The sequence below is a fragment of the Mauremys reevesii genome, linkage group 8 (assembly GCF_016161935.1).
Source record: "Mauremys reevesii isolate NIE-2019 linkage group 8, ASM1616193v1, whole genome shotgun sequence".
Lineage (NCBI taxonomy): Eukaryota > Metazoa > Chordata > Testudines > Geoemydidae > Mauremys > Mauremys reevesii.
Window position 1 is genome coordinate 100492478 of NC_052630.1, and position 24152 is coordinate 100516629.

Here is a 24152-nt window from a genome sequence, read left to right on the forward strand (position 1 = left end):
TTTATGATTAGGGCTTCTGTTTTTCAGGTTTATTCATTTAATTTTTCACGGTGTATCTTTACATAAAACTCAGAAATTCCCAGATGCTGGAAAAAATGTTTTTTTTCAGGACTTTCTCTTTTCATATACTGTAATGCACAACATATATTATATACATTACTCTTTGCAATTTTATATACGGTAATGAGTAATCGCTTTGTAATGTTCCCTAGTGCACTTTAATGTAGTACAGTTTCAAACACCACCATATTAAAGCACAGTAGGGAACCATTGGTGCACACCAGCAGTGTCTACATGGACCAATTAATATGCAACACATTAGCAGTCAGTATTACTGCTCCATGTAGGCAAGACCTTAGATACAAGTAACCTTTTATGGCGTTTTCCCAATGTTTTATAGCGTATCTATCTATCTATCTGTCTATTAGTTAAAGCTGAAAATCAGAAGCCATAATTAGGCTTAATTCAGAGAATAAATATGTAATGCCAGTTCCTTGAGATAATAGTTTCCTGAGCCTTAGACCAGAGTTAACTCTGCTAATCTTTTATTTGTATATGTGAAAATTATAAAATGGCAAGAAAATAACTTATCTGAGTTTTCTAGCAAGCCGCCTAAATTTCTGTACATTTAGATAGGAATGCTGACATAGGACCACCATAGTTCAAGTCAAATAAATTGTTACACAAATTGTCAAGTTTCTGAGTCCTTGTATTTGCCAAAACTGTTTTCTCATAGTTCCAGTATAAACCCAGCTAAGACTCTTATGACAAAAGCCATGAACACTTCAGTTAGATATGACTTCCTATTAAATTAAAATACAGTTAATTAAAATATCCTACCCATATTTCTAAACTATTTTTGGTCATATAACCTTTAGTTGCTCTAGGCATGGCTTTCAATTTTTCTCAGGGATTTTATACAAGAGAGAGCTATGTCTGACAACTCTCATTTTAGATCTACATTTACTGTAATTCTGTAAAATAATATGCTATCAATTTTTAAAAGAGCATTCCAAAAGCATTTCTCACATTTACATTTCACAGAGAAATAAGCTACTTTAGTTTCAAATGCTAGTTCAGGTCCCTCAACAGATGTAAATAAGTACAGTCATTCAAAATTGTTATGTTTGTATTAAAAAGCTTTTCTTTATGTAAACCAGCACTTTTTGAATAAGGAATATGCGGATTAAATCTCCACAGCTATCTTTAGAAGTTTTCATATACTGTAGCTAAACATGTTAGAATTTTTCTGGTAATTTACTGCTGTTAAGGAGATAATATTTGCATTTTATTTGCATTATATCTAGAAAACTCTTTTAAAATAACAATCTTTGAAAACTGTTGAATAAAGAAAATGTTCCTTATGTGTATAATTCAACCTTATCTTAATTGATGTTTATATTTTGATAGGTTTTACAGTTGTCAATATTCTTGTAAAATATAATGTAATCTGGTCTATAGTTAGGGTAATATAATTACAAATGTGAACAAAATATTATTCTGTCTTGTGAGTTAGATCCTTTTGGCTTTTATTGTTCTCTGTTGGTATCATCCTTTCAGTAAATCAGACATGAAAAAATCATGTGTAGAGGAGAGCTGTGATGAACAGTGTGAAGAAAGGATTTGTTACCTCCAGACAAGGGGTACCTTGACAAGGGGTGGATGTCACGAGTTCTGTAGAGAACTCCATCCCTTAATAAGGAAACTGTCTTTGAACTTCCTAGAAACCTCAATGTAAGCATCTCTTGCAGCCCTAGTGTTACTGTTTCATAATGATCATTGGGAGGTTTAGATGCTGTTCTACTTGTGTAAATCTAATATGGAATCATGGGACTGGCAGGGACCTTGAGAGGTCATCTAGTCCAGTCCCCTGCACTCATGGCAGGACTAAGTATTATCTAGACCAGTGGTGGGCAACCTGCGGCCCGTCAGGGTAATCCACTGGCATAATTTATCTTAAAAGTCACAATAGCATGGATTATGTGTCCACTGCAGAGAATAAAAGTACACATGCTACCTGTGTTCCTCAGGTGATGAAAAGAACTTGTAGAAATATTTGATCTGCTCCTGAAAAGGAAGGTAGTAAGCTCTTCAGGAGAGGGTTGTCTTTTTTTTTTCTTCTTCTTCACAATGGGGCCCAATTTCAAATTCTTTATAAATATTTACTGATACTAAGAAGAAGAGTACCAGTGCTGTAGAGCAACTGGGAGTGTTTATTCTGTTTCAGGATGTGGCCACCACTACCAAAGGAACTGTGTGTGGAATAAGATCCTGCTCTCCATCACTACTCTTCAACTCTGTGTTACAGAGGGATCCAAGTGTAAAAATAGAGTATGCTTTTCCTTATAAAGGTTTGAAGCAAAACCAAATAGGTAGAAATCAAAGGCAATCATGGATAACACTGATGGAAAATCTATCTGTATCTAGTTACTGAAGAAATTGTTAAAGCTTTTTATCTTTGTAAAGCTATGATTACTGCAACACTGTCAAGATCACCAAGTCCTTTATGACCAAAAAGCATTGGTTGTGCATGTTAAAATGACTTCATTTTCTCAACATATCAGGAAACATTGAAATGAAGAGACTGGCAATTTGCTTATTATATTTTTGGGACTCTCCCTCATATGCCCACCTCTCAGCTTCTTACACACTATAACCTCTTACCATGCCCTTACAGATTCCCATGATATGCATGAAATTCTAGGAAGGAAAATTATAATCCTAAACTATTATATACATCAACTGCAAAAATCCAAAATACACTGCAAACACTGGCAATGCTTCTCCCAAGCCTTTCTTCTTAACAGTGCTTTTTTTATTTATCCTTCTCTCTTGGCTTCACATCTTCTAAGCCAACCATTATGCTTGGAATATCTCCTGTCCTACTCTTTGTGCCTTCAGGTCATATGGATCTTACCCTTTTTGTCTGTGCCTTCCTCAAATCTGATTATGAGTGTGAGAGCCTTTGGGTACAGACTGTTGTCTTCTGTAATTTTTTTTAGCACTGAGCAAAATGACTGCATACGAATGTCTTTTTTCCTACTCTCTAACACTTAGTGCAACTGATGGCTATTATCCTCCATTCCTTTCTTTTGAGAATGTCAATATTACATGTCAGTCCTTTTAAACTTGAATATTTGGACTGGACTACATCTCCCATCATGCACCATGCTCCTTGACTCTTCTTGAGCCACCTTAGTGCAAAACATGAGTCCCTCACCATCGTATATCATAGGTGATGTAGTCCCCTTGGGAAACTCAGTCCAGAAGAGAACTGCAACTCTCAATAGGCACCAAGCAGCATTTCCAAATATATTTATTTGGTTTTCAGTTGAAACCAAAACTTTTGGTTTTGGGGTGTTCAGTTTTTATGAAAAGTCAACATTTTCTGTGGAAAGGTGTGTTGGTTTTTTTGTGAAAGTTTTTTTCCATCAAAAGCCAACGGACTGTTAAAGAATAGTTTTTTTGATGGAAAAAATTTGACCAGCCCTACTTATTTCTTCACTATGTTTTGGGTCTGATACACTAAATCTGGCTCCCCTGCATGGTCTATCTGGAGTGCAGGGCCTTGAATATGGGAGCAGCAGTTCTTTAGCATGCATCCTCTGATCACTCAGAATCCCCCTGTGGCTATATATCACAGTTTGTGCACTTTTTGGTCAAGAAGGGGTGGGTCTGAGATGTCCCTCTCCATAGGATTCCAGTCCAATAAAGTGTGTGTGAGATAAGGCTGATCTCATCAATGCAATCCCTTCTGCACACATTATGAACAGCATTGTGTCTGTGAATGGATGGCTGTGCCTTGCATGGATCCTGAAACCCCTGTGTGTGCGTGCATGCATAACTGCATTCGTTTTCAGACTAGCAGAAACCTCATCAGAAAGACCAGGTAGCCAGGGAACATTATGCAACTGGCAATTAATTCTGAAGAACATTTTATATTTCTAAAGTAATTATGCCCCATTTATTGAAAGACACAAATATTGAGTGATACCTCTTTCTTCATCTACTAGTCATAGTGTCTCATGCCAAGAACATCGTATCAAATACTTTGCTGCAACAATAAATTTGCTCATTTTATATTTGGTATTGAGATACTGTATATCCAACAGCATTTATTTAATTAAAAATCTGTCTTATTTTAATGCTGGTATATGTGATGTGCTAAAATTTACCTTCTCTCCTCTTTAAGTGTTTTAATGAGAGCTCCAGAGGAAGAAATCCTATAATTCACTATCTGTAAACCGTTCTTTTCATTATCTTTGTAAGACTTTAGTACCTGTGCAAAGACTTGACAATTTTCAGTTAACAGAACACAGGTGCAGCTGATTAACAAATCTGCTAGGGCTCTGTATGATTCTTAACATCATCCGTCAGTAGGTGAGAATTTATTTTCTTATGACAGCAGAGAGATTTTAAATATTTGTTAACTAATTGGGGTGGGAGGAAAAGGACTAAAAGCCATAAAGTTTTAAACTTGAAAGGAGACATGTTTCCTATACAGGAAGAAAGAAAATATGTTGGTTATTTAAAAATGTTAAAGGTATTTAATTAAATTTTAAAAGGTCAAAAAAAAAACCCTTTAGAAGTCTTTGTTAGGAAATTTGTACAATGCTTAGTGTATTGTTTGTTTTCAGTCACCGGTGGCAACTTCAGCTATTAGTTACTGGCTCTGCACTGTTGGGTTCCTCCACTATCTTTTATAAGCATCTACTTTTATATAACACCTTTTATCCTGAAGGATCCCCAGACCTTTGAAATACATACAGAACCGTTGTTTGGTGGGGAGGCAGCAATATCGTATTACCAACTACATGCATTCAGAAGTTATGAGTCAGGCATCAAAAGCCATGAGATTAGTTTAAGAACCATAACATTTTTTAAAAGGGGTTCTTTTTATTTTCTTTTTTTCTTTTATTTTTTCCTTTTTTTTTAGCCTTTTTAAGGTACACTTAGATCACATTTTAAATATTTCTCTTCCACTGTGAGGGTTGGCAATTTGTTTTTTTCTTTAAAAAAAATCTGAGTCTTGTGTAGTCCCATGACTTCAGGAGCTGGAACTTTAAGGAAAGCACCAAATATTGTAAGATTCATGATAGTTGACAACACTGGCAACCAGCTAGTGGACAGCAGGCTACACAACAGTGGTAGGAGCAGAGAGAAATTTGGTCTAAAGCACTGGGCAAATCCCCACTGTTACCAAAATACTATGGGATATTTAATGTCCATGCAGAGTGCAAGAGCTCAGGTTTTAAAATATCATCTAAAAGATCCCTACTTAGTGCCATTTCACAGTGCCCAAATCCTGTATCTTGGATGGCTGAAGGGCTGAAGTATTTCTGCTGGATTTTGAATCATTTAGGGTATGGCTACACTGCAATGTAGCCCAGGGTTGGTGGGACTCAAGTCAGCTCACCCGTGTTAGGGAACTCTGGCTTTGAGCATCTAGACTGTAAACCCTACGTTACAACTTTTGTAACCCATGCTCCAACCTAAGGCACTGGCATCCACGCTGCAGTGTGCAGACCCAAGTCAAAGTAACCATATCCCAGAGTCCCTAGTGTGCCCCCTTCCCCTTCAAAATATGGCCACTTTATCCCTAGGACCCTGCGGCACTGTGGGAAAACTTTACTGCCCACCCTGCATGCTACAGGAGGTTTTGAAGCAACTTGCTTTGCGAAAGCCTTGATCAGTTCGCTCTCCATTGCAAACCCAGGGTCTCTCTGACAGTGTGCTTGCAGGTTGGTGCTCAGAAGACAATGGGTTAATGCTGACCTGAGTTGCTGCCATTTTCAATAAGTGGATGATTAGGACAGAGAGGACTAAGGAAGTTGTCCCGTGGAATAATGGGATACTTCTGGCTGACTACTGGGACCTGAGTCAAGCGGGATGGCATCTACACTGCAGACCAGTAGGGCTTGGACCCTGGGTCCTGGCTTAACTCGAGCATAGACTCTCCTGCTCTGCAGGGTCTTGGGACTCTGGGTCTGAGCCCTGGGTCAGCACAATTGCAGTGTAGATGCAAGGGGTATTAGGCTTGAGCCCAGGCTCAAGCACAGGCTTACATTGCAATGTAGACATTCATTCCTGGATGCCTAACTGGTTTATAATGAAGGTTGGACCATACTGTTAGCAATTGCACTATTGCGTATTTTATTAAAAGACTGGCATTAAAGGTAGGGCTGCTTGCACCACTTATTATTAAGGTTGCCCAACACGACCCATTGTAAGATCCTATTTTCTGTTGCTTATAACTTCGTGAAAACTTAACTGTTTGGGCTGAAATTTTTCACATCAATTGTCTGCCTTAGGCTGAACTTATTTGGAAAATTTCAGCCAAAACAATTCAGCCATTTTAGAGAGAGGCAAAACAGTGTGTTTTTCTCTAACCTCTGTGCTAAAAAATCTGTCTCCCCTTTCCTTGGACAACTTCAGAGTTCACATGCTTTGGAATAGACACCTGAAATTTGGCTGAGGGGTGGCCTTAAGTGTCAGCAATTGGCCTTTTGCCCCAGGAAAATCTGGCCAAGTTATAAGTCTTTGAAAAGTAGCACCATGGCTCCTAATGCTGATCAGATTACACAGGAGCGCTCTCCACAGAGCAACTGACTTCAGGGGTAAAGCCAGACTTTCCTGTTAATGACCGCTCCTGACTGCTCTGGGAGTTGGGCTGAGGCTAGGCACTGGAACTGAGAGTAGGGAGCCCATCTCTAGTGCTCCTAGTGATCCCTCTGTTGACCCCCAGGCAACATGGAGAAGACAGCCCTGTGATTAGACTGCAGAGGAACAAAAGTAAGACTAGGGGGAGGGGTGAAGAAGTAGATTGAGACAAGGTGTCTGGTGAGACTGGGACTGGAGTAGTGAGAGTGAGAAACTGTGAATGGCACTGGCTGGCCATGGAGACTGGGACTGGGAGCCACGGGGAGGCGATAGAGCCTGGGAATGGAATATTATTGGTAGTCCATCGCTGATGATGACGATGATGACGATATTGTCGCAGTTCTCATGTCTACGCATATGACTCTGCAGTCCGAATCTTGATGCACAGAGTTGGCCACACTGAGGGCATGGGAAGTCTGTATCTATGATGTTTGATGATGCATCTCTGTGGCGCCTTTCACGTGCAGCCTGGAGATAATTTCATTGATCCCGCTCAAACTTGTTACATGCTGAGCTTGTCAGAGAGCACCAGTGACTCCTGTCCTGAGCCATTTGCTCAAGTTCTTTGTGATTGATGCCAGCCCATTGGAGACTGCTCTTCATATTATCTTTGAAGTGCTTATATGGATGACCTCTCTTTCTTTGGCCCTGAGTCAGCTCCCCATGCAAATCTGTTTTGGGAGATGGTGCTCTTCCATTTGGATGACATGTCCAGTCCACCTAAGTTGTGCTCTCAATAACATTTCCTCAGTGCTGGTTGTGTTTGCTTTTTCAAGGTCCTTAATATTGGTCAGGACCTGCCAGGGAATGCTCATTATTGAGCAGAGGGAGCACATGTGAAATTGCTCAAGCTGTTTAACATGACCTCTATAAAGAATTCATGTCTCAGATCTCTACAGGAGAGATGTTAGAACCATTGTACTGTAGATCTTCAATTTGGTAGAGAGATGGATGTTGTGTTGGTTAAGAACTTTTGTTCTAAGTCGGCCAATGGCCTGGCTGGCTTTACTAACTCTGAAGGAGATTTCCTTATCGAGGGAACTGTCACTTGAGATGGTACTGCCCACATACTTGAACTGATCCACATTTTTCAACTGTGTGCCTTGGATGAAGATAGCTGGCACTGGGGCATTTTAAAAAGGTGCTGGTTGGAACAAGACCTCTGTCTTCCTGAGACTGATGGTGAAGCCAAAGAGCTGAGATGTTTCAGAAAATCTATCAATGATGACCTGAAAGTCATCTTGTCTATGAGCCGTCAAGGCGCAGTCATCTGCAAAAAGTGCCTTGACGAGAAGTCTCTCCAGTGTCTTATTCTTAGCACTAAGTCTTCAAAGATCAAGGAGGGAGCCATCAAGTCGGTAGCGGATGTATATCCCCTGATCCAAGTCCTTTGTTGCATGGCTGAGAACACAAGCAAAGAACAGTCATCGCATGCTAGAGAAAGACAGTTTCCCTATCTTGCCGAGGGCAAAAGACCCATCGGCTACCCTCACCGGATTTGGCCGCTCATCGAAGCAGTTTCCCGGGGTGTGGCTGCTGTCGCATGCAAGCAGTTACTTGGAGCCACAGGTGGGAGCTGGGTGTAGGTGGGAACCAAAGCGGATGAGCTACTCCCAAAGGAGCATGATGTGTTTCTCCAACAGAGGTACTATCCTTCCCTAGTCCCCCATGGAATGGGGGACAGGTAAAATGCCAACATGACCTTGATGAAAATACTACAAACAATGGCTCTCAGGGTAACGATTATAGTAAGCCTTTAAGAAGGCATATGACCCTTTTCAAGGCACTGGCACTCAGGTAAAATGTAAAATAAAATTAGCTCAGGTTTTTCCCAGCTTTTGTCTTGGTATTTTTCCCTAATCACACCTCCCCTAACAAAGTAGAAATGTGTTTTAAAAGGCCTTTACTTGGAGAGGAGCTGTTGCACTTGTGTAGCATATTTAACCGTGAGGATAAGGCAGACATTTACTCATCTTGTTTTCTTACCGTTTAATGTCCACTTTAGGCTCAGCAAACAAGCCACCATCACTTGACTATTTGGCACTAACATAGTAAGCAAGAAAGTAAGTCTGTTCCTTTTCCTCTCCATTTCTGTGAGGAAATCTGAGAGAGAGAGAGAGCACAGTGTGTATCTCCTCTATATCAGTTGCAGGTCTCTTTTTAAGCATCCTCTGCTACTATCAGTGTTTTTATTTATGCTCTTAAACAAGTTGAGTATTGAAATTGCATTAATCATGCAATGTCACCCATTACTACCCCTCAAAAGTAATAAAAATCATGCAGAGTAATGACAAGGTGGTTTGAATTGCTATTTTCTATGTGGACAGTGTATACCTAGTCTTGTTTCTCTTTATGATTTATTTATAAAGAACATCAGTAAGGACAAAATCACACCAGCAGCCTATTTTACTTGTTTGGCAAATGTTTGCTTACTGTATCACTAACTTTTATTACAGTACTTCATTTCAAAAGACGTTTGCATAGCTTATTGAGCAAGCTGCATATTTTTTTGGTTAAGGGGCGTACGTTGTTACATTTTTTTACACACTTCACTGACAGCTGCATAGACTGCTTTAACTATCACTAAGAATACTTGACTGATTCAGATGCATATTTCAGTGCTTCTGATTTTTGTACTTTATTAATTCAGAGTCATACTTTGATAAAGTTCAGTTCTGTAGTGGCTGAATTTTAGGTCCTGCCAGTCTAGCTCTGTGCCATACTGAAAGGACTGAACACATTGTTAACTGCTAATGGTACTGTGAACATTAGTGGTTGAAATTTTATACTCTGTACTGTTTGGTTAAATGAACTGCATATTACTGTTTTTATATACATTGCTTATCCAGTTGTGTACATTTGCTCAACTCATTATACAAAATCAGCTTGATTGGAATAAGAACATTCTCTACCAGCTGTCTGCTATGAGTCAGTTAGTACGTAACAAAATTAGCAACTTTTCTTTTTCCAACAGTGGCATGATTGTTTCCAAAGTATAAAGCAATTGGTTTGGCGAACTTGTTTGTTTCACTTACTCCCTGTAAACATCCAGCCTAATATACCGATTTGTTGCAACTTAATTTGCTTTTACAAATTAAGCAGAGCTATATAACAAATAAAAAAGCCTCTAACAAATAAAATGAAATGCTTGTACTTACAGTACAAAATTAACCAAGTACTTATAAAGGATTGAACACACCCGTGAAAGAACTGTGCTGTGCACTAAGTGTAAGAGATAAGGAATAAATAGAACTTTCACAAGATGGACATTACATCCAATAAAGAGTCAACCCAAATACTGGAAATGGAAAATATAAAAATTAACAAATTAAGCACATAGCTTGGTCAGCAAATTATGAAAATGAGCTCATATGATGACTCATAAAAAGGCACCTCAATGAGCAGACTATATCGTACTCAGTCACTCAGCTTTGTGGCTTTATCAGTAATGTTTGTACCAACCTCCACCTCAACCAGCTGCAGTAAATCATGCAGAGGCGTTCCTCTCCTTAGCACAGAGGAGTTATGCTAGCCCAAAGTTTAGTCATTCCCATGGAATGTGAGGCTCCAATGGACAAGACCCACCCAGAAAGAAGGTTTTTTTGTTTTTTTTCATGTGTAGCAGTCAGGCAAGATGTTTCCATGAGTTGCACCCTTCCATCCCCTAAATCCTGCCACCAAGCAGCTCCAGAATTCCCTGCTGCAAACATGGCTTTGATTTTTGTTTTTGGCTTTGACCAGTAACCCATCCTTTCATATGGCTAGGTTACTGGCTCCTTAACTGGCATACATATATTTTGGGTCTTACCCAAGTCTGGTGGTGGTACCTTCACCAAAACAGAGCTAATAACTCCTCTTGGACTAAACTTGGCAGGATCAAGTAAACCTAGATCATCCCTGACAGGTGTTTGTCCAACCTGTTTTTAAAAACCTCCAGTGATGGAGATTCCACAACCTCCCTTGGAATCCTATTCCTTAACTACCCTTATAGTTAGAAAGTTTCCCCTAAACCTCCCTTGCTGGAGATTAAGCCCATTTCTTCTTATCCTACATTCAGTGGACATGGAGAACAGTTGATCACCATCCTCTTTATAGTTGCTATTAACATATTTTAAACTATCAGGTCCCCCTCAATATTCTTTTCTCGAGACTAAACATATCTAGTTTTTTAACCTTTTCTCATAGGTCAGGTTTTCTAAACCTTTTATCATTGTTGTTGCTCTCCTCTGGACTCTCTCTAGATTGTCCACATCATTCTTAGTTTGGCACCCAGAACTGGACACAGTACTCCACTCAGAACTAATGAGGCCTCAGCTAGAACAGGACAATTAGCTCCCTAAGTATACTCAGTAATGAGCTCCCAAAATCCTAAGAACCGGTTCCCTACCGGGTCCTCGGCAGCACTTTGGCGGCGTGTGTGTGTGTGTCTCCACTCGCTCCGGGTTTTTGGCAACATTTTGGTGGCAGGTCCTTCACCCGGAGTGAGTGAAGAGCCCCCTCCCCCAGCCGCCGAAGTGCCGCCGAAGACCCGGTAGGGAACCATGCGGTGAGTACAGTACAAGCTCCACGTGCCTGTCTCCCCAACCCATGTCCTGCCCCCCTCAGAACCCGCAGGTTTCTCCTCCTCCCCTCCCCCACTGGGGTAGCAGCAGCAGCCCGGGGCTCCAGGGGCTATTTAAAGGGCTGGGGTGGTAGAAGAAGCGGGAGCCCCGGACTTTTTAAATAGCACCCAGAGCCCCGCAGCCCTACCCCAGGGCTCCAGCAGTGGGGCTCTGGTGGCAGTTTAAAGGGCCTGGGGCTCTAGCCCCTGCTGGGAACCCCAGGCCCTTTAAATTACCCCTGGGGAAGCCGGGCCACCCCTTTAGCAACCAGTTCTACACCGGCTTCTAAATTTAACAACTGGTTCTTGTGAGCCGGTGCGAACTGGCTCCAGCTCACCACTGAGTATACTGTACCTTATCTTGACTCCAGAAAGCTAATATGTCCCGAAATGATATAGCTTTTTTTCACAACTGCATCACATCTCATATTGAACTTGTGATCCACTATGACACCCAGATCCTTTTCAGCAGTACTGCCATGTAGCCAGTTATTCTCCATTTTATAGCTGTGCATTTGATTTATTTTCTTTCTAAGTGAAATACTTTGCACTTGTCTGGGTTGAATTTCCTCTATGAAACATCATTTAGGCATGTATGTAGTTACTTTTTGTTTTTGTACAGATAGAAAATGAAAGTTTGTACAGAACAGATTGTAGTTCATAACTACTATAACTGAGGTTTTTTTCTCTGTTTTTCAGAGGGTAATTTTCAACATTGTCAACTTCAGTAAAACAAAGAGCCTCTATCGTGATGGAATGACTCCTATGGTGAAATCCACAAGCAGACCAAAATGGTAAATTATCATTCTAAAATTTTGCTAATAGCAGAAGAATTTTTTTGTTTAGCACTTACCTTAGTTCAGGTGCAGCACTGAGTATCCGTGAAGTAATGCTTTTCATCTAATGCCATATTTCAAATGGATTGACTAAGACACCAGGAGGTGAAATGACTTGATCGCATACAATACAATATAGACAACATAAAAATGCACACACACAAATATTATCATACGTATGATGTAGAACTTTTGTTTGATGACATGTAATAAAAATATCTACTACTAATATGCAGACCTAATGAGCCTGTCTTAGAGTCCTTACACGTACAAAACTTCCAAGAAGTAGCTAGGAGATTTGCCTAGTTTGGATTGCAGAATTAGGCCATAAGTGAAGAGTAATTTACTTAATCATACAGAACCAGATTCTGGCATCCCCTGCCGAAGTATATTAAGTTGTGCAGAGCTCTTACTCTCCCCAGGCACATGTGCTGGGGTCATTCAGAAACTTGCCATACTGAGTCTGTGAGAACAAAATGGTGGCAGCATGTAGTGCTACAGGCAGTGCTGGATGCCCTACAGAGTGGAAAGTCAATACCCCCACCTCCTTCTGCCGTGTCTGGCAGTCTAAGCATGGAACTGGGGAAGGGGCGGAGGGTGATGCATGTTACAGCCTGTGGAAGTGTGTTGTGGTGATCACCCTCCATATGTTCCATATCCATATCGGGTATTCTGCCTGCTATGTCCTGGATGGGCACAATGCCTTTATATACTGTTGGTGACATCTTATGCCAAAGAAGCGTGGCTGAGTGAAATGCTGCTACCCTGAAGTCAGTAGCAAAACTCCCATTGACTTCAGTGGGGATAGGATTTCACCTTTAGTGTCTAACTAAGAGGCCCCTCCAGAATCTACAGTGAGGAAGCCTACACAAAGAATCTAAGCTCTGACAAACAGTTCTTGACCTGGCGTGAGGTGGCCTGTGCTCTGAAACATGGATCGACATTATGTTGGCTTTAGGCCTAATAATTCAGCAAAATGAGGACATTTTACAGTTATTATTCCTAACTGGTTAATTCAAAATAAATGTTTGAGCAATCTGCATGTGCAAGTCATCTGACTTTTATACATTTACCTTACCATCCTTAACTATGTCAACTGTTAGAAGATTTCCACCTCCATAATGTTCCGTTTTTGTTGCCACAAGATGCATTCTTATAGAAATGTTTTCATTTTAATCATCTGAGATGGCAATTTTGCCTGACATTAGACTGTAAGCTCATCTGGACAAGGGAAACCTATCGTACCATGTGTTTGAGCAGCACCTAGCAGGATGCGGTCAATCCTGGATGGGTGCTACTGCAATACATATTTAATAACAATCATTTGGTGTATAGCTACTGCATCTACAATCATGTTAATTGTGTTTATTATTGTATCCCAAAAGAGTCTTATTTTGGTTCAGGTCCAGAGCAAATGTAAGCAATTTTCACCATCTTTCAAAATTTCTCTCTCTTTCCTAACCAAATCTACTGTTTTAAACTAATTATTTTGTGTGTGTTAATTTCAGCCTGAAATCAGCGGTTGCTTTACTACATACGTTATTCCTTATTTTGGTTTCAAATTAAAATGTAAATCTCTTTAAAAAAACAATGTAAACATTTCTAAAAACATATAGAATCCTTCATTATTTCTGAAAACCTGTTTCTCCTGCATTTTCCAAGTGATTTATTTATTATTATGTTTTATATTTTTGGGGGGTGTATTTGCTCTCATGAAAGTGAGGGATGAATAGCACTGCCTGGAGCCAGGCAGCAGGCGCTATGCGGCTTTCTCCTGCAGCTCTGTCGCTGCCCTGTAATCCTGTATCAGAAATCCTAGCTGTAATTTATGGAGCTATTTACAATATATAAAACAGCTTTAGCAATGAAATATATTTTTACTTTAAAAATATAATTCTATTAAAAAGAAATAATTTGTTTTCTAACAGTCTGTGTTTGAAAACCTGCTGTTGTACTTTGAAGAAGCACAGCAATTCAGGCTCTTTAATGATATTGGGGTCTCCTCTCCTCTTAGTATGATTTACTATATTTTAATGTTAATGGGAGTTGTGTGCACACCAAGGGAGGAAATGCACCCTTCAGTCTTTGAAATACAATATGCTCTTTCTTATAGCTGAGTGTCTTCCTTTCAGATTATTTTTGAGACATCTTTACAGACATTTCTATACCAGTTTCCATGGTATTCTTGTGAAACCTGTAAAAATTATTTTCCATGTTTTCATTTTGTTGCAGCAGGTTGTACTAGTACTTACGGTTGCTAACACAGCTTTCGGGTAGCTCTGGTTCTTTAATATGAATGGGATAATTTCCAGTCCTATTCATTCTGTGCTGTTTGTTGCCTGGTATAATTATTCTGAGGCTAGTAGGAGGTGTTGGGCCATTGGGATTCTGCAAAGGATCATGGTGCAGGATTTATCACTATAGACTGTAACACTGGTGGAAGTAGACATGATTTAAACTGTTTTCAAAGTCAGCATTTTAACAGACATGATGCAGATGACTGTATTAGACAGAAAAGGTTAGAAAAACTATGATACAATGTAGATTTCTTAAAATCAAGGTAAAAGAAATCAAACTTCTAGAAGCAAACCTCTAGCTATTTGCTAACACTGAGTTCGCTAGTGTACCTACAAAGTACACTATACTGGGTATATATTATTTCATCTTCATTATGACTCCCTGGGCAGATTCCCGTGCAGTTGCATGCTCCATACCGAAATTCTCCCCAAATTCACTTGGTCACAAATCATTAACAGAAGTAACAAGGAATCACAAACTTAGTTACTTGTGCTTCCTTCTTTTATACAGGCAGGTTTTGGTTTTGAGACAATAGAAGACATGTTCAAGAGATGCATGCATATAACTCACCTTTAAGAACTGAAGTTATGGGCTAATTTGGGAGGGGGGGAAGTGTTTCCCACTGGTTTTAAACTAGAAACTTAATGTTGCCTCCAGGACAGAATTTGGCTCTGTGTATAGAGAACGTCCGGATATCATGGATCGATAGGCCTCCAGAGATTAAGATTTTTTGAAGAATCTTGATATTTTGTTCTGAATGTAGTTATGTGAACGTGGCTTCAAGCATCTTGATGCCTTCAAAGTTTGATTCTTGACTAGAACAAGTCAGTGCCAAGAGCTCTAGAAGGAGAGTGTCAAACACAAGTCAACATTTTTAACCAGTATTCTCTTGTCCTGTGGGGCAAGATCTTTAAATGGAGTCATCATGAATGTTCAGTTAAGTATTACTGATGTAAAAAGAGCACTCACTGTGACACAAATGTTTTGGTGTTGACACATACTTCTCTGTTGAAGTAAGGTCAGACATTCCTACTAATGAGCTCCGCGTAGCTCAAAAGCTTATCTTTCACCAACAGAAGTTGGTCCAAGAAAAGATATTACCTCACCCATCTTGTCTCTCCATTTAAAGAGGCAGTGGTGTGCTGAAGAATAAGAAAAAGCAGCTATCCTGGAGGAAAAGACTTTTTTTTAAAAAATGGGAAAAGTAGAGTAGATACAGATGAAAACATCTTTTTCGCTGACAACTTCAGAGTCCAATCCTCAAATTATGCATACCCAGGACTGAATGTTTAGAACATAAAACATTTAGAGAATACATCCAAGTATGTTAGTTTCTGGTGGTTTTTCTTCCACACAATATGTTAATATTAAATTGTATGTCTGTCAGTTACATCAGTCAAATCTCATTGCATTGAATCACTGCTTATGTGAAGAAACTCAGCGTCATATCACATCAGGTTGCATCAGTCACATTTCATGGCAAATTGAACACGATGAAACTCAAGACTGTAATTCAAGCCAATGGGATATAAAGTAACTTGTCAAATAAGATTGCTCAAAGTGATTTGTTAATTTATAAATGTTGAAGTTATAAATTTTAGTGTCATGGCTTTTTCTGGCAATTACTATTGCAATTATATAGACCCTATGTGAAGATTAGTGGGAAGTTGTTTTTCTGTTGTGTGGGCTTTTTTTTTTTTTTAAGGTCCATCTCCTGCTGTAATATCACTTTTTTTCAGTAGGTTTTTGTTCTGTTTTTTACTTGTGATTTCACACTATAATCTCTGCCCTTGGAAGCTATTAGTAAACTTTAGGTGCAGTAATGAAATTACACTTACTCACGGAATATACTGTATCATTACATTGACTCCAGAAAGTTTTACCACTTTCTCAAAGTAAAATAGAAAAGTGACTTGTACGGAAGACAGCAGATTTTCTAAATGATGAAATGAGCAAATATTCCCTTTTGGCTGGGAATAGCTATAAGTCTTGATTATTCAGTGTATCATTGTCTCGTTGGGGACATTAGTATTTCAAATTGCACTAATCTTTTAAAACTAATAACTGGCCACTCATCACCTTAGGTATTTCAGCAGGATCACATGCAAAATTCTAATTAGTATTTATAGAATAGCAACTCCTCCCAGTAGAATAGTAGCTATAGCTGGCAAATATCTGGTTGACACCTGTTTAAGTCTTCAAACAGCCACTGTATTTTGTTCTGCATTTTAAATGACCAGAGAGCAGAGGTGAAAGTAAGCCGGTACGATATGGTGTACCAGCAAGAGCCAGTACGCCGTGCCGTACTGGACCGGCTTCTCCGGCAGTGATTTAAAGGGCCCAGTGGTCCTGCCACTGCGGGGAGCCCCGGGCCCTTTAAAGCGCTGCCTGAGCCCTGCTGCCAGAGCTCCGGCAGCAATTTAAAGGGCCCAAGGCTCCCTGCAGTGGCAGGACCACTGGGCCCTTTAAATCCCCGCCCGAGCCCGGCTGCCGGAGCCCCGGGGCCCCAGCAGCCAGGCTCCGGTGGGAATTTAAAGGACCCGGGGCCCCCCGCAGTGTCCAGAGCCCCGGGCCCTTTAAATCACCGTGGGAGCCCTGCTGCCACTACCCAAGCGGCAGCAGGGCTCTGGAGGTGATTTAAAGGGCCCGGGGCTCCCCGCAGTGGCAGGAGCACTGGGCCCTTTAAATCCCTGCCAGAGCCCCGGCAATGATTTATAGGGCCTGGGGCTCCCCACAGCAGCTGGAGCCCTGCCGCCGCTACCCCAGCCCTAGCCCGAGCCCTGACACCTCAGGGTAGCGGTGGCAGGGCTCCCACGGTGATTTAAAGGGCCTGGAGCTCTGCAGCGGCCAGAGCTCCAGGGCTCCCAGCCGCCTCTGCAGCTGGTAGCTTTGGGGTGATTTAAAGGACCTGGGGCTCCCAGCCACAGTCAGACCCCAGGGTCTTTAAATCTTGAAAGGCCCAGCCTCTTCCGGTTTAGGCCACGCCTCTTCCGGTTTAGGCCACGCTCCGCTCAGGACTCTGGCGTACCGGTAAGTCCTTTAAGTTACTTTCACCCCTGCCAGAAAGTGCTAGGTAAAGTCCTAAAAATTAAGGTATAAAGGGTGATAAACAGCCTGGTTCTTGAGTCCATGAACCATAAGATTAAAGGCTGTTCTTCACTTGTGATGCAGTATCTCAGCACTTGTTTGTTTGTAAGCAGTGATACCTGGCAAAATATTATGGAACCATCACCACACAAAGAGAAAATGTATGTCTAGGTTTAAATGTTTCTATTTTTAATGTCAGGTTTCAAATGTCTTTGTGGCAATACTGTCACTAATTTTCCTCTTTTATCTCATTCAGCATGATGGGTTTTAAATGGATAGTTGGCTGCCTGGTCGAGCAGACTGCCACCTCTCTTACTATAACATTTGAGTTTCCTCCACTCAGAGGGTTACTGGAAAAGAGAAATGCTGCAGAAGCCATGTATATGCGTATTTTAGAGAAGAGTAATCTGTATGTATCCCTGTAAATGTAATTGTCCTCATGAGGGATTTTGACACATGCAGAGAAAGCAGTGTATATTTTATGAATGGTACTCCTGTATGTTCCATTCATTAGAAGAGGGCAAAACTGTTATGAAAGAATTTGAATTTTTAAAGCTTGTTTATTCTTGTGACATTTCCTTAACGTACGTGCATGCGTGTGTGTGTGTGTGTGTGTGTGTGTGTGTGTGTGTGTGTGTACAGTACAATGGTTCAACTACCATGTCTACCATGCTGCAGTATATACTTAGTCATTTTTAGCAGCAGCTTTTTTAGCATGTACTTACATATCCTTAGCCATGAGATAAGCCGTTTGTGAAACAGACTGTCATCTGCGGAGAAACAGATGAGAAATACAGTACCAAAACTAATCTTGCAAATCTATAAAATGTACAGTATATAAAATGTACAATGGTTAGGCTTAGTGATAGCACCATCTGAATTTAAGTAAAGGAGATTAACCAGCCTTTATCATTAACTGACTTGATCCTTTGGAATATTTTAGAACTTTTACTACTAACAGGAAACTTCTATCTGTGTGCTTTTTATGTTTTTGGTTTTGTTGGGCTTTTTTGATGCAATGTTTGCTTGCCTCTGTTTTCTGAGGGATCTGGCAATAAAGCACACTGAGTATCAATCTGTAACGTTTTAGTCAGAGAAACAAGGAAAAAACGGTTGATAGGACAAACATCCCCTGGATAAGGGTCACAGGCAACTATCAACATTTTTTACAAAGTTCATGGATTAAACAGATTTGCATTTATATCTTTTTTTATTAATTCGGCATTATACAGTAAGCAATAGGAATTTATTTTTAGCACCAAGATATCTGTTTAGAATGAAGAGATGGTGGTTTTGATCTTTTAGAATTTGGCGTGCATTTGAGAGGATATTATAAACTATCATGAAAATGGCTTTGAGAACCAAGCACTTCTGTTTCTGAAAAGTAGTGTTTATGTGGTTCTTATTTTAAAAAAAAGTGGCTGTGTCTAAAGATTATTAAGAGTGGGATGCAATCTGTTTGGTAATGTCACCTTTTGCAGAAATAAGTGAAATAAGTCAAATCCTGCTTAAACCAGATATGTATTGCTTTCAGCAAATTAACTTGTTTGTTGTACCTTTCACAAATGTGGATACTTTCAGGCAAGGAAGAAAATTAAACACTTGCTGAATGGATACTTTACTGAAAATTTAAGATGTACAAAATTAGTTGAGGAAAATTAATAAATTAGAAGGGAATTAAATTCTATGGTCTAAAGACAAAATCAGAAGGAAGAAATATTTATATCGAAAGCTTCAAGGTGACCACTAAAATTATCATTAAAGAAACTGGCTACATGTGTATATAATATAATACTCATATTATAATATAATTATGCATCTGACCTTCCATAAATCAATGTATTATATTATAGCAGAGCCCAAGTGAGGATCAAGACTAATCATGCTATATACTATGGAAACACAGAAATAGACACAACCCTTCTCCAAAGTTCTGACAGTTTTATCATTGATTTCAGAGGGAGCAGATTCAGGCCAACACAGAGTGCTTCTGAACATCCCATCCTAAAGATTTATTCTAAGCAATAACTGTTTAGGGAAAACAATATAGAGCTTATATAAGAGACAAAATATTTGGTTATAGTATTTCTATGTAAAACACTAAAAGCTGTATGCTATAATAACTCTGTTTGCCATAAACTCTGCCAGCATGAGTTCCATGCATTGACTGAGGATACTCTATGATCCCCTAGGTTATAGTCATAAAAAGTTACTCTCTGTACTAATTTATTCATCAAAGCACATCAGAAATAAATGCTGCTTTTCCTATTCAGTGATTTTTGACATCTATAAAACGCTAATTCACTACTGAGCTGATAAGAAATTCAAAAGCTTAACAAGGAATAATTACCTGAAAATAGTGTTTTTATGATCTAATTAAAATCTAGGGTGGGGATTTTCAAAAGCACTCAGCTTTGGACTGTTCCCACTGAAGTCAATAGGAGTTGTACCCGGGGTGACCAGATGTCCCGATTTTACAGGGACAGTCCCGATGTTGGGGTATTTTCCTTATAGCGGCTCCTATTACCCCCCACCTCCTGTTCCGATTTATCACACTTGCTGTCTGGTCACCCTAGTACCATTGAGTTCTATGTGAGAAGAATTAGGTAAATGTCATGTGCTGCAGTTTCTTCTTTACGTAATTAGTCCTCCTTACTCTTGTAATGGGCTATGATGGGACTATTTGCATTAAAAATGTTTGTAGGGCTGGGCCCCTAACTTGTGTGGATTTAAACATGTAAAATTGGGACTTCTATCTAAAAACAAGTTCTATTAATTAGATAAACATGGACAGCAGTGAACTCATGTCAGAGTCAAACTGCAGCTAAACAAGAGGACATAGCAGCTATTCATCGTGATTTTTGTACTTTGAACTAATGGAGAGAAGCAGAATGGCATTAACCAGCCATAAAAACTTAACAGTAAGAGTCCTATACAGACAAAGTGCCACTGAGAAACCAACTTGAAAACCAGACTGTTAACATAAGATACAAAAAAGAACCAAAAAAATCTACTCAGGAAGTGTGATATCTAAGAATGTTTTAATGGTCTTCAGAATGTCTTCCAGAAATTAAACACCTGTATTTTAAGGGCTTGCACTGACCCTCTGACGAGGGTTGAATTTTATCTTTAATGAAGCTGGTGTCCTATAGAAATATAATGTATGATCATATAATTGAAGGCTATAATGTGAACATACCAGGTACAGCATTGCATGACCATTGCATGACCAACCTTTGGCTCTGGCTTTTCCTTACTTCTTAATTACTTAGCATTGCTACTTTAAAGTTCTTTTTAACATTTTTTTAAACTATGTTATGGTATAATTATCAATATATATCGTAAAAGCATAGGATGTGCAATACGTCACAGATAACATTGTGGGAACCACCTAAACTTCTTGAATTTTCAGTTATTTTTAGTGCTTGATTCAGTCATTAATCCCAGCTTTTTGCATTCATTTTCTGTGAAAAGAATATTGTTTAGGTGGTAGAGAAAGAGTAAAGAAAGAGACTGGGCATCAACCATGTTGTATATTATAAAAAAAGAAGAAGAATGATCTGGCCATCAGATGGGAGTGTCTTTGTAATACAGTGTTAAATGCTAAGACAATAATTCAGTCTCTTTTATAATAAACTATAATATAACAGAATAGAGATGGATAATGAGATGGTCATTATGTGCCATGGAAATGGTCAGATGCAGAAAACATGAAGCTATAACTGTACAATATCAGTACAAACTGTCTGGTACCTATCATTTTATCTCTTGGGGTTGACCAATTGGAACAGATACTAAGCCGAAATATATACAGGGACTGATTTTTACCCAAGGAGTATGTGTGTCTATGTATTAACATTTGCATTGTATCGTACTATATTTGGCAATTAAGAATGAAACATGCCAGTGTAAAGACAATGCCCTTTCATGCCTCTTGGAGTCTTTAGGAGTTGGGGGAAAGTTTTTGCTATTTTAACTGCAATTAACCAAATTCTGGCTTGGCATGTATATGAATATATAATACGGTGAGATTTTTGCATAGGGGCATAGAATCAGAGTTTAAGGCCACAGGGGACCTCTTATATATCACAGGCCACCACCATCTGCACACTAAGCCCAACAACCAAAATTAGACCAAAGTATTACGGCTCACGGAGACTATACTATTACATGCCACAGGCAGAGAATAAGAGGGACTGAGGTGCCCCAGTGCCTGAGGCAGGGAAATGATTAATGGGAGATATAATCAGATAACCTTGGCACATGACCTCACCCTCATGCTCCAGAGGAAGATGAACATTGCCAATCTGCCGTAGGGGAAAATTCCTTCCAAACACCACATATGGCAATCAGTAAGACCTACAGCACATGAGCAAAACCAACTAGCCAAGCACCTGAGACTGAGATCGCTTAGTGCCACCACAGAGCCCTGGCCTTCCCCATCCAATGTCCCATCATTCGACCAAGAACCACAGAGAGAATGAAAACTATCAGGAGTTCTCCTAGTGTTTGTATGCACTATTTCTTTGGACCAGATACTCATTCTGATCTAGCTCTTTTGCTTTGCTCAAGTGGCACAACAGAGCTAGATTCTGGCCATAACTGACCAGCTGGAGTTCCCTTACTTGTAGGGGCTGGGCTCTCAACTAGCAAAAAGGTGTCAGGGCTGGTTCCTGCGCCTGCCACCTCCAGCCATCAATTTAGGAGTCACATTGTGGGAGGGATGTCGTGTGTGGGAGATGATCTCTACTGAGTATGTGTTGGCACATGGCCTGTTAGGAATTTGCTGATTATTTGCTGGCATATGGCCCGTATGCCACTGGGGTAAGTTAGAACATGAAGCCTCCACTAGGTGCAACCCAGCCTACAGAATGAGGGAGGCATAACTGGTTCCCTGAAAGCTCCCCCTCACTCTCCCATGCCAAATAATTCACAGACATGGGGGGAATCGACCCTTTACTCCACTACATGAAAATGTTTATCCTACAGCTTTCTTCCCCCCCAACCTGTAACAGTGGAATAAGAGACAGACAGCATTTTGATGCCACTACCAGGGCAGGGAAGAGGCAAAGATTTTTTTGAAGGGCCTGTCCCTGATTATATAAGCCTCACCCAGACTCCCACCTTCCAGTTTTGTTTGCCTCCTCACCTGAGAAGCTTCACCTTAGTTCTCCAGCTCACTCTCTCCTCTCTTTCTCTCTTGCTGTCTTGCAAGAACATGAAAGAAGAAAGAGGAGACAAAAGAAAAGAAAGGAAACGAAAATGGTGAGACCAGAAGAAAGAAAGCAGAGGGCTGTTTCAGAGAGTGTGGAAGGCAGAGCTTATACCTCTGTGGCCAAGCACACAACCCTCCTCAGAGGTCGTATCAGCCAGGGCCAGCCATTCAGTTGATTGCTGTGATCCCATTTTTCAAGGTGATACTCGGAAGGCCCAGTCTCTGTTTCCCCTCCAAAGAGGGAACAGGCTCCCCTGCGGCTGGCAAGCACGGCAGGTTGCCTGCCTGCCTGCCTGATGTCAGCACCAGCCTCAGCTTGCAGCACTGCTTCACACCTTACCTAGTTCTACAGCAGCTTCTCTGCTGCCACAAAGTTCAGGGAGTTCTGGACTTGACCTCATAGCTAGCCCACTTCAATTAAGTCCTTCAGGTGTATTTCTTCTGCCATTTTCCTTCCTTTTTTGCCTCCTGTTTACTTTCTGATGTACAGCTCTGTTCTCAATGGCTCTGGAAATACCTCTAGGAAAGGGGTGTGGCTGAGACATATAATTAGAACATAGATTCAGAACTCATTGACTCCTTGCTTCCTAGTAGGTGGCACCATAATTCTGTCCCTTAATCTACTGTCATACTACAAGAAAAGAGGAGACTTACCACAACCACAATTACTGGTAAGTAATGGCATCTCTTTTCATGTACTTTTATTAAATAAATAGCACTTTTGCAATTATTACAAAGGTGGATTCTTTCAAAAAAACAAAAATTCAGCGCTCAAATATATCGCATTCAAGCCATTTTTTAAAAAGTATATCAAATCCAGTTAGAAAATTCTATAAAAATGAGCAGCATAAAGATCATTTTGTAAGTAAAACACACAGCTTTTTTTAGCCATGGTCTGCCCCTGAAGACTATAATTTAGAGAATCTTGGCATAATAATAATAATAATAAGAAAGATGTAGACAAATAAAATATAACAAAATATAGGTATTCAGGGAGTAAAGATGTAGAAGAGATTTCAGGATTTGAATCTGTTTCTTCACATAGAAAAAGCAAGTTCTTTTATATTATTAACTGAGATAGTAAAAAAAGATTTTTCATTTCCATAGGTGAAAAATATTTTTAAACAAAGTTTAGCAGGAAATAATCCTGGAGATCTGGAAGCCCAGAGAAGTGACATCCAATGATGAAGTTAATAACTCCTAATCAATGTAGAAACTTATTGTAGTGATAACAGGAAAAAATCAAATTTTATTTTTACTAAAGTGCAGATTACCTTTTTATTTAAAAATGTCATTATATGATCTTTTGTCATGTGCCGTCACAATAGTATGATTCTATTAAGTATTTTGCAAAATAGAATAATATTAGCTATTTTTTTAGCTAGTTTTAAAGAAGCATCATTTGTGGTTGAAGCTTAAAAAAAAATTAAAGCTGAAGTGATCCTCAATATTAATA

The 24152-nt window shown here is 39.8% G+C and overlaps 1 protein-coding gene across 9 annotated transcripts in view; it reads left to right on the forward strand.

The window, feature by feature from the left end:
* Positions 1-24152, forward strand: part of LOC120371080 (BEN domain-containing protein 5) — a 1353498-nt gene that overhangs the window by 362105 nt on the left and 967241 nt on the right. For all 9 annotated transcript variants that reach the window (XR_005584133.1, XR_005584134.1, XM_039486580.1 and 6 more), the window contains one exon: positions 11960-12054. Coding sequence is in view for 7 of the 9 variants with exons in the window: in XM_039486580.1 (XP_039342514.1) it covers positions 11960-12054 (95 nt within the window). In the remaining 2 variants the exon portion in view is untranslated. The remainder of the gene's footprint in view (positions 1-11959; positions 12055-24152) is intronic.